Source organism: Asparagus officinalis, chromosome 5 (genome assembly GCF_001876935.1).
Source record: "Asparagus officinalis chromosome 5, Aspof.V1, whole genome shotgun sequence".
NCBI lineage: Eukaryota > Viridiplantae > Streptophyta > Magnoliopsida > Asparagales > Asparagaceae > Asparagus > Asparagus officinalis.
In genome coordinates this window covers 62018870-62032106 of record NC_033798.1, presented here as the reverse complement: position 1 = coordinate 62032106, position 13237 = coordinate 62018870, and the positions used below count along the sequence as shown (strand labels likewise).

Sequence of the window (13237 nt, the reverse complement as noted above, 5' to 3'; positions counted from 1 at the left end):
CAGTTGTCGGTTGGTAACTCTTGATGTTGCATTTATGAGGAAAGCGACATGCGACTGTTCAAGCGATCTCCTGACGTCAGCGGATATGATGCACCATCTTCACTTCGACTTCTGAGCTGAGAGGTGTTTCAATTGAGGTGATCATGCTTCCCTTCTTGTGCGGTTGGTTCGACTTCCGAGGTTAATCTTAGCCGTCTATTTTTGAAGGAGTCGACCGCTCTGATCTCGACACGCGTCTGTACTCTCAACCTATATATAACTCATTTCGGAGATGGGGTTTCACTTTACAAAATTTTTGCATCCAAATTCTTAAAAATCCTAGATTTCTGCACCAAACATCCTCCGATCAATATTTTGATAATCAGAAATGGCTTTTGCTTCTGTTATCGCCGGCTGTAACGAGATGAGGATCGATCTCCTCCACTTATTTTGCTCAAAGATATGAGCAACTGAGCTTGGTGCATACTTTGATCGATTTGAGCTTCCTTGTTCTTTCACTTTTCAACGCTAAAGAGATCAGAGGTCGTATATCATCACAGTGGAGATAAGACACCAATTTATTTTAAACACTTGGAGTATGGGCTCTGATTGCCACTCCATCCATTCCTCCGCCAAGTCTGTGAAGCATTTGAGGGTGTCCCGTCACAAATTAAGTCAAACTCAATTGTTACTTTGGTTGCATATGTGGTGATTAGCCATCGGGTCAGTGTCGAGCCGAGCTTGCACATGTTGGGCCATCTGGTCAGTGTTAAGATGGTGAAGAATGAGGGCCATTTCTATCTTCGAAATCTTGGCAGCTTCAAGTTGGTGTCGAATGCCCCCGGCTCGAACAAAGATTGGAAGGAGAAGTTCATGTGGGTTTTCAAGGCTGACTCTATCCTCTCTTGCTTGACTTGGCCCGAGATAAATAAGGATGTGTTGATCCCGATGATATCGACAATATTGTTTGATGTTTGTGATTAAGGATCCGACTTCATACAAGGAGGATTGGAATTGAGGAACCCTTCTATTTAGACTATCTAGAGAGCTTATGAGAGAGAGAGGTGTTAAAAGCAGTGGGGGCCAGCTTTCTGGTGAATTCTGTCCTTCGATCCTTCTTGTCGACTTTACTTGGCCTGGGGTCAACTCCAGGAGGACCCATTTCTGCCTGCTTTCTGGGTAAGGGGTCATCCTCTGCTAGTGGTTTTCACTGTTGCTGCTTCAGCCGTCCTGGCCACCTTCTTGTAGGCTCGGGTGCCCTCCACATCCATGTATCCATGTTCTTTAGTCATCAGTTGCTCGAAGGTTGTGACTCGCTTCTTAACGAGTGAGTCAGCCAACTCGTTGCTCTCCAAGCCAGCCACGACAGCGGACATGATGACCACACTGCTAGGGTTATCGACTTCTAATCTCTTAGTCTGGAACCTCTTGAAATAGCCCCTGAGGCTTTCTCCAGGTTCTTGTCTCATCTGAAGTAGGACATGAGGATGTAGCTTTTGCTTGGTGTTTGGCCAAGAAGTGATGCATAAACTTTTGGCTAAGCTATTCGAAGCTACTGATGGACTTTTCGGTAAAGAGTTCCATCATAGCTTAGTACTTCCAGATAAGGTGATGGGAAAATACCTATAGATGATGGGCTCCAGAGCTTGCAGCATGGTCATCATGTCATAATAATAGTTCTGAGTATGCTTAGCTGGATCTCCTTTACCCTTATACTTCTCCACATATGACATCTTGAATTTCTCACACGTGACGTTCATGATGGAGTCAGCAAGAGGAGTGTTCCCTCCAATGGCCTTTGCAATTGGTTAGAAGGTCCGGTCGTAACCAGACGCAATATTGGTGGTCGAGGGGCCTAGAGTGGCATGAAGATGTTGAGGACCATGTGAGGCGGTGCCAACGGCATGCTCTTGACCCTCATGACCGAAACTAGGGCTTCTACCCATTGTTTCCACATATGGCTGGTAGTGTTGAGAAGGAGTTGTTGGCCTTTTTATTTTGATGATGTTTTAACAAACAATTTACAACTAATATTGTTTATCTAGTATTTGTGTTTTTTTTATTTATTCTAGGCAAACAATGTGTTAGAGGATGGATGAAATCGAGCATTCACGATCATATCCAATGGAGGTTGGCGAAATATTGGTATGAAGCAATACATTTCAAGTCAAGATCCAAGATCAAGCTTCATCCGCAAAGTTTACCAAGAAGAGCTCAATGAAGATCTATCAAGCTTGGGTATATTTAGTTTAGGTGTTTATAACTTGTGTGTTTCATACTTCAAGCTCAATATTACACACACACACACACACACAATTTAATGGTTTATTTGTTTTTGTTGTATCCACAAAATTTTTTACAAGCAAAAGATATTTATATACATACATATTTGTTTTTCTATGTGGATAAATTGTTTTGGTTTAGCTTCATAGATATAAAACAATAGTTATATTCATATACATATTCTTTTGTTTCATATTCTATTGTATTTGAAAAATATTGTGTTTTTAGATTATAGACTTAATAACAATATTTCATATCCTTTATCAAGTCTATAAATCTATTGGAAAGTTTTCAAAACTTTGTTTAACAATATTTCATATCCTTTATCAAGTCTATAAATCTATTGGAAAGTTTTCAAAACTTTGTTTAAGTCATTTTGTCAAAAACATCTTTATCAAGTCTATAAATCTATTGGAAAGTTTTCAAAACTTTGTTTAAGTCATTTTGTCAAAAACATGTATGTTTAGTTTTCATCTTTTGGACTAGTTTTGCAAAATGATGAGTTTTCACAAATGGGTAATGCAATCTAAAAAATTCCTTTTGTAACATGTTCATTTTCATGTTTACAAGCATTCCTCAAAGTTTTATATTTTTTTGAATTTATTTGCTATTTTTTAAAGAGGTTTAAAGTTTAGTTTTACTGTTCATTTCAGACTGATATTATGTTATCAATCGACTGATGCAAGTTTTCAGTCAACTGAAAAAATTACCTGGAATTGCAAAAAGTTTTTATTTTTTTTTCAGTCGACTGATCAGTCGACTGATGAGGTCGTCAGTCGACTGATGAGCTGTGAGCTATCTGTAACGGTCAGCTCATCACTGTAACGGTCAGCTCATCAGTCGACTGATCGAACCCGTCGGTCGATTGATACTATAACGGCTATCTGTAACGGTTCTTTCCTAGTGGCATTAGGGTCTAACAGGAGCCACAAAGTGAGCTTGCTGACGAGGCAGGGAAGCGACGCGCTCAACATAATCTTCTTGCTGTCCAGCCCGGGCTGCAGGCCTAGGAGGTGGTGGAACAAATAGCTGACCCACTGAAGGTGGAGGAAGGAAAGATGATGAGGGTTGTTGGGAAGGAATTCGACTGAGGAGATCAGTGGTGAAAGCAGCAAATTGTTGCTGGAGAGACTGCGAGATCCTCCGCGTAGACTCTTTCCAACTAGGCTTGAGCGACATAGCCCGCATGCGATCCTTCAGGGAAGGAGTCGAAAGTTCGACCAGGACGCTCAGAATCAGACATCTTATATGAAGAAGGATGATGGCCCCACGATGGGCGCCAAACTATTGATAACAGTTATTAAATAGGGGATTTTACGAGTGGATTAGAAGAGTGTTAGGGTCATCAAGCTTCTTCAAATGGCTGGCTCGGGAGCGTGCAACCCTCTCCTACACAAGAAAACTCGTGAGAGGCCGGAACTGGGTTCTCCGGTGTTTCCTCCAACGATCAAGTCAATATATGAACTTGAGTGGGAAATTATGAGATGATGAAGAAAGTTTCAAAGCTATGTCTAAAAACCCGTACCCCTTACCTTCAGCTACATGTCTCCCTTTTATAGAGGATCAGAAAGGCAGATGAGTAACTTGAGCCGAGTTTAGGCAGGCAGCTGACTCGACAGACAGCTGACAGGTGTCGGCCACTGACGAAGATGGAGCATCCAGGTGGCTAGTGCCAAGCGATAGCAGCTGCTTGGTACTGACGGTGCCTGATATGTCATAAAGAATTTAGGGACTAGAGCAATGATAACTTTTTCAGAGCATTTAATGCAAGAGCAGGCAGCTGTCGGCGTGGGGTTCAAGAAAACTACCACCCCTTCAGTCGTCCGGCTGATGGCCGACAAACATCGCCTTTGCAGTCGGCTACGCAAGTTGCCGGTTGATACAATGGGCCGAGTGTAGGTTATTCGTAGAGGCGATTGGTTGGGTTGGAGGATAAGTACCGCCTTTTTCTCGGCTACGAAGGTTATCGGCCAATAGAGTCGACCACATGGGCAGCTCGAGTCTTCCGAGTTATACACAAGTCTGATTAAGCGTTGTGCATGACACATGTTAGTTTCTCAAGGGAGGTCAATACTAAATAATTTTCAGGCTATAACACCTACCAAATTACTTTGAGTTTGCACTTGAAACAATTCTTACTAATATATCCACACAATAAATTCATACTAATTTCCTCTAATAAATATCGCGTTCAGTTTTTTTTTATGATAAAAGAAAACCTTACTCAAATGCGTGACTCCTAATTTGAACCATCCTACTCAGGGGATTGGGATCATCTACTCATCAACAGTAGCTCCTAACATTTGCTAATGCATCTCCACCTTTCATTTTGTTTGTGGATAAACACAAAATGAAAGATAGTCCCACAAAATAAAAGGTGGAGATGCATTAACAAATATCAGGAGCTACTATTGATGAGTAGATGATCCCAATCCTACACTCAGGAAGGGTTAAGAAGCATTAACATCACGATCTCTTTTTTTAAAAATAATAATAAAGCCACATGAGTCGAGTTTAAGACCGTGAGAGACATATTGGAACCTGCAATTACACCGAAGCTCAACCCATATTCGAGCTGGATTCGGATGTAACAGCCAAAATCCGACCCAGTTAGCGGACCTAACCCGCCGAACGAGTCCAAATCCCCGCAAACCAATCCGCAAACGAACGGCACAAGCACGTCGATCATCCACGCCACCCTTTGACCTGAACTTTGGCTCCCCACAACATCTCTCTACTCGCTTCATCCAACAAACCTACAAATTGAACCGAACCCCAGCCCGAACCATGCTCCTCAATCTCTCGCCCTCTCTCTCTTCGCTCCGCTTCACTTCCTCTCTCCCTCGCCGCTGCTGCTCGAATCGCCTCCCCTTTCTCTCTCGATCCCCGACAACCAGGCGGAGGTTCTCGTTGTCTGTCAAGATGGACTCCACGGCGCGGCGGCGCTCTGCCGGCGAGTTCTACGGCCGGGTAGCTGGAACGACCGAGCGAGGATTCGGGGGGGAGGTTGAAGCTCGAGGAGCTGAATTGGGATCACTCGTTTGTTAGGGAGCTGCCGGGGGATCCGAGATCCGATACGATTCCCAGAGAGGTAGTCTTTCTGAATATCTTTGGCCTATAGATCGATCTAAATAAGATGATTACCTTTGGTGTTGGATTTCGATTTTGGGGAAAGGAAAGAACTAATCTTTTAGAGCTACCTGACTTTTTTAGATTGGAGAATCTTACGGTCGGTTTGGATAAAGAAGAGGGTAGGGGAGGGGGATGATTGAACTAAACCCAAGGGGAGGGAGAGGAGAGGAAGTGGGTGTGATGTAACCAATTGTGTTTGGATAGATTACTAGAGAATGGAGACGGAGGGAGAGTGATGTAACCAAATGTCTGTGCTGTCTTTTGAATCTTTTGATAGATCTGATAGAACATGTAAATGAAACTGAGATGTTATTAGTGTTCAAACATTTAACTTAATATCCATAATATTTGGTATTAACAAATACGTAACTTGATCAAATGGAGATGCTAACTCACTGGACGCTGGTTAGATTTAAACAAATAGGAACATATCATTGAAAAGATGATTGGGTTCAAGTTACTCTTCTGTATATTAACCTAATAAGTGTATTAAAGATACACTAGCTTGATGCATGTTAGTGAAGATGTTACATTCTGTAATGTTGATGTACTTCTCATATATGTGCACCTTGGATATATTTAGTGTATTGTGATACTTCTGCTTCAAATACTTTGCAACAACCACGTTGGTGCCCATAGCATAGTTTAAATGTATAGATAAGAGGTATTGTGAGTAAACAAATATGGGATTGATTTCCTATATATATATAGAGAGAGAGAGAGAGAGAGAGAGAGAGAGAGAGAGAGAGAGAAAGAAATGGGTATACTTGGTACCAAGCACAAATTTTGTGCTTGGTAGTGAGGTGTCTCATTCTCATCCACCCATTCAATTGGGGGGACCACATTCACATATCCACCCATTCAATTGGGGGGACCACATTCAACCCATGTGAATATGGTCCCCCCATTTGAATGAGTGGAGGATAATATGCCACCTCACTACCAAGCATAAAATTTATGCTTGGTACCAATCATACCCATATTCCTCATACACACACACACACACATAGATCTTTATACACACACACATATATATGTGTGTTTGTGTATATATTTACACACATATATGTGTATATATGTATACACATACGTACATACTATGTGGAATGCACGTGCACTGCACGTGGTCAAATATTATAATTATTTACTTTAAGTTTATTTATTAACTATAACATTGTTGCAAAAACTTTATAATTATCATAATATATTAAATTTTTTGGATATTTCCATGTGTGATTTTAACATTTTGTCTTCCAGAGAAATATCGATGTTTAAAGCCTTCAAATATTAATGATTTAAGATTAATTAGTAATTTAAATGTATAATTTCAAAATATTAATGATGTAAGGGACCAATATGGGGAAAACCTATTATTATTAATAAAAAATAAATTCTTGAATTCATTAAGGAAAATGTTAGGTTTTATCAAGTCATTAAGGATTTTGTTAGTTATAAAAAAATCACTTCCACCTATTGTTTACTTCCACTTGTTCTTTATCTGGCGATCGAGTATTATAGATATTCAAGAATTTTTTTTATAATTTTCTAAGTTAGAATGTGCAAATTCAATCAAGAAAGAAAATATAAATTATGTGATCAATTCCAAAATCTGATGTTGTACTCTTTTTACATCGTCCCAACTACTAATTGATCTGTCAAAACGATTACTTTCTAGTTTCAAAAAATTATAAAATATAGTTTGAGGATGATTTGTACATATTATGCACTCATATTGATTGTATTTTAATAAAATAATTAATATCTATCCAATGTCAAACAACATCCATAACTTTAGCTCAAGGAGTTAGAAGAATACAATATCTGCAGTAATACTTATATCCTAGCTATGAGCTTTATAAACTTATAAGAATATGAGCAATATAAAATGACAACTTAATTTACTTTGTCTAATAATTTATTACAAATCATGAAAGACAAGGGGAATCAGAAAGATCATATACCCATCCCAAATAAATATTAAATTTCTCTTAGAGATTCTTATAACAAAAGATTTTTAGAGTTGATGTGTAGGATAAATTTAAAGACAAATAACCCAAACTAGTTCATTGAGTGATAGACTTGCTATAAACTCCAAAATTAATATCACATGTACCTTAAGTTGTGCTTTTGTTTAAGAGTTAATTTTAAAAAACTCCCCCTCAACTATGGAGGGCATGGAAACCCCCCCTCCCGTAAAACTATGTAAGACTTAAAAAAATTGATTTAACCCCAGTGAACTTTTCTCACTTAAACCTAACCTCTCAAAACTAACATCAATGTGTGACGTGTCTTATCTATTATGTGACAAATACTTGACTTGGAAAGACTAAAATATCAATCAATCATAAAAGAATTACCTTGGCTTTTTGCCAGATAAAAGAGGTGATATAGAGAGAAAAAGAATTATGAATTGGTTGTGATCCTTTTATTATCGGTTGGGGTTTCTTTTTAATTAAAAGTGCTTTCTTTGAAAGGGTATTTTGTCCAAATCACATATCGAAGTAACTATATTGATGGGGTTTGTTGATAGAAGCGTAAAAGATTAGGGGAGTTTTTATGAAATATGCTATAGTTGAGAGGTGTTTTCTAAATTGCATCAAAATTAAGAGGGGTTATTTATAACACCTCACAAAATGAGGGGGTTTGGTCAAATTGAATCAGTTGAGTGGGTTTTTTAAGACAATCCTCATAGTTGGGGGTTTTTTAAAAAATTAACATTTCTTTTAAATATGACTTATTTATAATTTGTCCCTCAAAATTTTAATAATTTAATAATAGTCCTTAAAATTATGAGCAATTTTAAAAAATTGTAGGAATAACATAGAATCATTGGATATTTAAAATCAAGAAACTAATATCTAAATAACCTTTACATATTTGCTCTTATAGGCATTCTATTAAATATCGACCAATATATTGCTATATCGGTCAATATATCGGGTTAAAGATTTTATCTCGGTAATATTTTATATTATTTTCTTTTATTTGTTGATTTTTTAAAATATCGACCGTTATCGAAAATATGGCCGATATATCCCTTTGAAGATATTGAGAAAATCATGTCATTTTTGATTTGATTGTTGGCTAGGGTTTGGATTGTGTTTGGGAAACAAAATCGGAACCTGCAAAACCCACAAAGACCATAATTCTTCTTCCAAATCTCTTCACTCTAGGCTCTCCCAAATCTTAAGCATATATCTTGATGTATATTCTTATGTTTAAAATTTATTAATATGTTAGATTACATATTACAATGCCATGTTATGTATGAATATTAGCTCATATGACACCCAGTATTACATACATATCCCTGATTTTTACACCCTGACATCATGGATTTTATATTTTTAATATTTATTTTATGTCCAACACTTTATAGTAGTACTTCAAAAGTCTCTTCTAAAATTTTCTAAGCGAAGTAAATAATTTCAGGAAATAATTCAAAATCTTAAAATTCATTCAAAATATGATGCTTTAATTTTTTCACATCTTCTCTACTATATAAATATAACCTAAGCATCTGGTCTTATATTATATGATGAATATTATTTATCAATGGGATCATATACTATTATTTGTGGATAGCAAATGTTTTAAATCTTTTGTAAGCTTAACTGAAGTTAAATACCTTGTAGTTTACCAAAATTATACTTATATACCTCCACTTGTATCTTACTGCATTTTTTTAAAAATTTTAGATAATGTATCTTGATGCGCTTAAATATCCTAATGTTTTCTAAAATTTAATGTTTGTACCGCTTCTGTCTTGTTACCTAAACATAAGAATGCTCTTTGTAATTTTCCTATATGAGTTTCATGGCATAATTTTAGGACAATCCTATATTTTCTACTCTTTCCATAAATATTTCATTGACATACAATTATCTATTAATATATTATTATACATTACTAATAATTAATATGATATAGAGTTTTATAATAACGTTGGAAGTTCTAGGGACCAAATTATGCAAACTTAAAGTGACATAATATAGTTAATTAACAATGACTAGATAATTAATTTAGTTTAGTTATCATTAGAATGTAATATCAAAATAGAATAGGGGTAATATAGTCCTTGGAAAGTTTTCCACAACTCCCTCTTTTAAAGGGAGTATGCAGGAGGGGAAGAGAGTCAGACTGAGGTAGGCTCCCTCTTAGCCTTAAGGTTTTCTTAGCAAGCGTCTCAGTAAAGAGCATTTATCTTAGTCAGGAATCTGGTGTCGGAACATAAATGTCTGATATTATTATTTGATTTATTTCATATTTCAGTTTCTCCTGTCAACTTGAACTATCATTTCAGTATGACTGGATTTTTTTTCCGTTGGATTTGCATTGGATTTCAAACTGTAAGTACACAGCTGGTATGAATCAAGTGAAGAGTGGGTCAAAGGCTATGTTACCCGGGTACTTCTATAATGAAGCCGTACCCGTACCGGACACGTACTCAACATTTTCCCGTACCCAAACTTCATGGACACTTCTTGAATATATGCATGCATTTATTACATGTACTCAATTATACGATATATGTGTTAATTTAAAACACACGTCAAAGACTTCCTGGACGTAGAGCTTACACTTCACATCCGTCTTTTGAAACTAATGAGATACGGGTCGGGTTCGTTTCAGTCCATACCCAAGTTCAAAACTATATAGTTAATGGGTCGTTTAGATGTCTAGTAATTTACAATTCACAATAATCAATATGATAAAAGAAACTAAAAAATGTAATCGGGATTTTAATTCTAATGACACATGAAGCAGGAATTTTTTATTTCATGTACATTATTAATTCAATATATATATGTAGTCATGTCCCCGTACCCTACATTTTACAATTTTGCCGTGTCCCCTACCCGTACCTGCATCCGTGCCAGTACCCGTGCCCGTTTCCATGCAACTTAGGTCAAAGGTCAGTTGACAGTCGATTTTCTGGATGATGCTTGAACTGTTTATTTGACAACTTCAAAGTGCAAGCTTCAAGGATGAACTTATTTGTTAGAGGTTTGGTTTCAAATTCACCTTGGAGTCCAGATAACATTTCATTTTCATCTAGATAGTAGTTTTGGTTCTAATTCTCAATGTTCTGGAAACTTCAGAGTTCAACTTTCTAACATGAAACTTATATGCTAGTAGGTCTGGTTTCTAATTCACTTTGAGATCAGGCATATTTTATCTGGATAGTTATTAGATTTGGTTTCTAATTTCTCAGTGATCCAAAAACTCTAGTTGGGTTGCTTCGATTCTGTATCAGATCTGATCGCAAGATGATTGTTGCTTACAAGTTGTGTTGCTTTGATTCTGAATCAGATATGGTTGCAAGATGATTGGTGCTTCCATGTCTGTCGAGGAGCACATAGGCAGCCTGGGCCTTTTGAGTCTTCTGGCTAACTGAAGCGCCTCGAAGGTTAAAGCAATTAAGCCACCAGTTACACACATCTAGGCCTTTTAGAGCACTGATAATTATTATCTTTTGTCTTTTTAGATGGGGCTAAGTCGGTTGATGCTTGGTTCTAGTTGGAAACAACTTATTTAGGAAGAAGTGTGATGTCTCGATGATTAGCTTTGTTTGGTGAATGATTCAATTGTTGAGATTATTGACTGAGTTGTTACTGTCATCCTTGTCTTTTGTTTGAATGTTCTCTGCTTATATTTTATCTGAAATATTTCTGTCGAAAGTTGCTTATCTTCATTTGGGCATTTTATACCTCTTACTGAAATGCTAAATGGGAAGAGTAAATCTTATTTCTTACAAGTATTATAATGGCAAATACATTGATTATAGTTTTATTGGTTTGCATCAGAAATACTTTATTCTGGTGGTCTTCATAACATCATTGATGTAATTATATATTAGAAAGCTGTCACTCTCATTGTTAGAGCTTGGAGCCATTATTTTCTATAGTTATTAACAATTTCCCCTATTATCATGTGATTTTCAGGTGCTGCGCGCTTGTTACACAAAAGTGTCACCTTCTGTTCAAGTGGAGAATCCAAAGCTAGTAGTGTGGTCAGATTCAGTTGCTAAGTTGCTTGATTTAGATCCTCAAGAGTAAGTTGCTTTAAAATGTGGACCTATTTCGAACATGTGGAAACACATTATCAAATCAAGAATACTGTTGGTCCTGTCAGTTGAATCTCTCATTATAATACCTGTGAATTGTTGATTTTCCCTTTTATAGAAAATTTTCATTTTTCTAATTGACGATGTAACTTGTTGAGCATACGTTTGTTGTTGTTAAACAACATTACCTTCTGTGATTAAAATAGCAGTGAAAGTAATTGGTGAATATCTTAAAAAGTTGGTGTCAAGAAACCTGTAAACTGCTACACATAATGTAAATGGAAATTCTTTATGGATGAATCCTTTCTTAACTGATGAATCCATTGTATTTGCGAAAGAGTGAAACTTGTCATTTATTTGATCGAGGCTATGTTTTATTGCAACTTGTTACATTTTCCATGCTACTATTAGTTATATCCTTATATTTCTTTGCACTTGGCCTTTTCATGCAAATATATTATGATTTGATATGAAAAAGTGCCCATTTCTTTATTGCTTTTAGCCTTTTAGGTTAGAGAGAGTTTTGCTTAGTCGCTGCTGCTTCCTGCTTTGTCTGGTCTTTGTTGGATGAAGAAAATAGTTATAATTGCGCATAAAAAACCAACCAAAACAATTCTGACTATTCAGGTCCAGTGAGTTTTGTGTATCTTGTAGATCTTTAAACATTAAAATATCATGTCTGCTGTCAATATCTTTAGGCTAGTTCTCATTTCTGCTTTTTAACCTAGGTTTCAGATATTGAATGCTGGGAGAAGTCCCATATGATCATGTAGTCAATTTGGCATTCATTTTGTTCATTTGTTTAGTTTTAGTGATTTGTAATGTAGTTAGTAAAAATTTATTTCTTCTTTCATAGACGCGGTTTAGAGCTTCATTGAGAGGCAGGAAGATATTGAACCTATTCTGACATTCATTTCTTTTCCCCAGATTTGAGAGACCAGATTTTCCACTTCTGTTTTCCGGAGCATTGCCTTTGGTGGGAGGGTATGTGTGGGTATACTCTTTTTGAGTCACCATTTGTTTTTACTATGTGAAGCATATTGAAACTTTTGCAGATTGCCGTATGCACAATGCTATGGTGGACATCAGTTTGGTGTATGGGCTGGGCAGCTTGGTGATGGACGCGCTATTACACTTGGAGAGCTTCTGAATTCACGAGGTGAACGATGGGAGTTGCAACTCAAAGGTGCTGGAAAAACTCCATACAGTCGATTTGCAGATGGCCTTGCAGTCCTTCGTAGTAGTATACGCGAATTCTTATGCAGCGAGGCAATGCATGGGCTTGGAATCCCTACTACACGTGCACTTTGTCTTGTTGCAACTGGGAAATATGTCAGCCGAGACATGTTTTATGAGTATGTCACACTAATCTGAAAAAAATTGTTGGTTGATTTATATGGCATGCTCTGTCTGGTGACATATTGGTAGTGGTATCTGTGGGCACACCGCATTATCATTCCGTTTCATGACTATATTCTATTCAGTGAGCTATGTGTTGTGCTAATCATGAACCTTCTCAAGCACTTCTTGTAGAAAAATCGTATTGATCTAAGATCTGAGAGAGCATGTCCTTCCATGGCTGTATTCTATTCAGTGAGCTTCGTGATATGTCAATCATTAACCTTCTCAAGCAATTCTTGTAAAAAAATCGTATTGATCTAAGGCCAGAGAGTTGAATGCATTTGAGGATTTTGAAGAACTCTTCTTCTTTACTAGCAACCTTTTCTCTAGGAATGGATGAGAGCACTGATGATGGTAGAGCAGCTAGAGCCTTAT

The 13237-nt window shown here is 37.0% G+C and overlaps 1 protein-coding gene across 1 annotated transcript in view; it reads left to right on the top strand.

Annotated features, from left to right (window-relative positions):
* The window catches only part of LOC109841915 (UPF0061 protein azo1574), a 19023-nt gene continuing 9788 nt past the window's right edge, over nucleotides 4003–13237 (top strand). Inside the window, exons 1-5 of the mRNA XM_020410838.1 lie at nucleotides 4003–4137; nucleotides 5237–5353; nucleotides 11340–11449; nucleotides 12389–12445; nucleotides 12517–12816. Of these exons, the coding sequence (XP_020266427.1) occupies nucleotides 4003–4137; nucleotides 5237–5353; nucleotides 11340–11449; nucleotides 12389–12445; nucleotides 12517–12816 (719 nt within the window). The remainder of the gene's footprint in view (nucleotides 4138–5236; nucleotides 5354–11339; nucleotides 11450–12388; nucleotides 12446–12516; nucleotides 12817–13237) is intronic.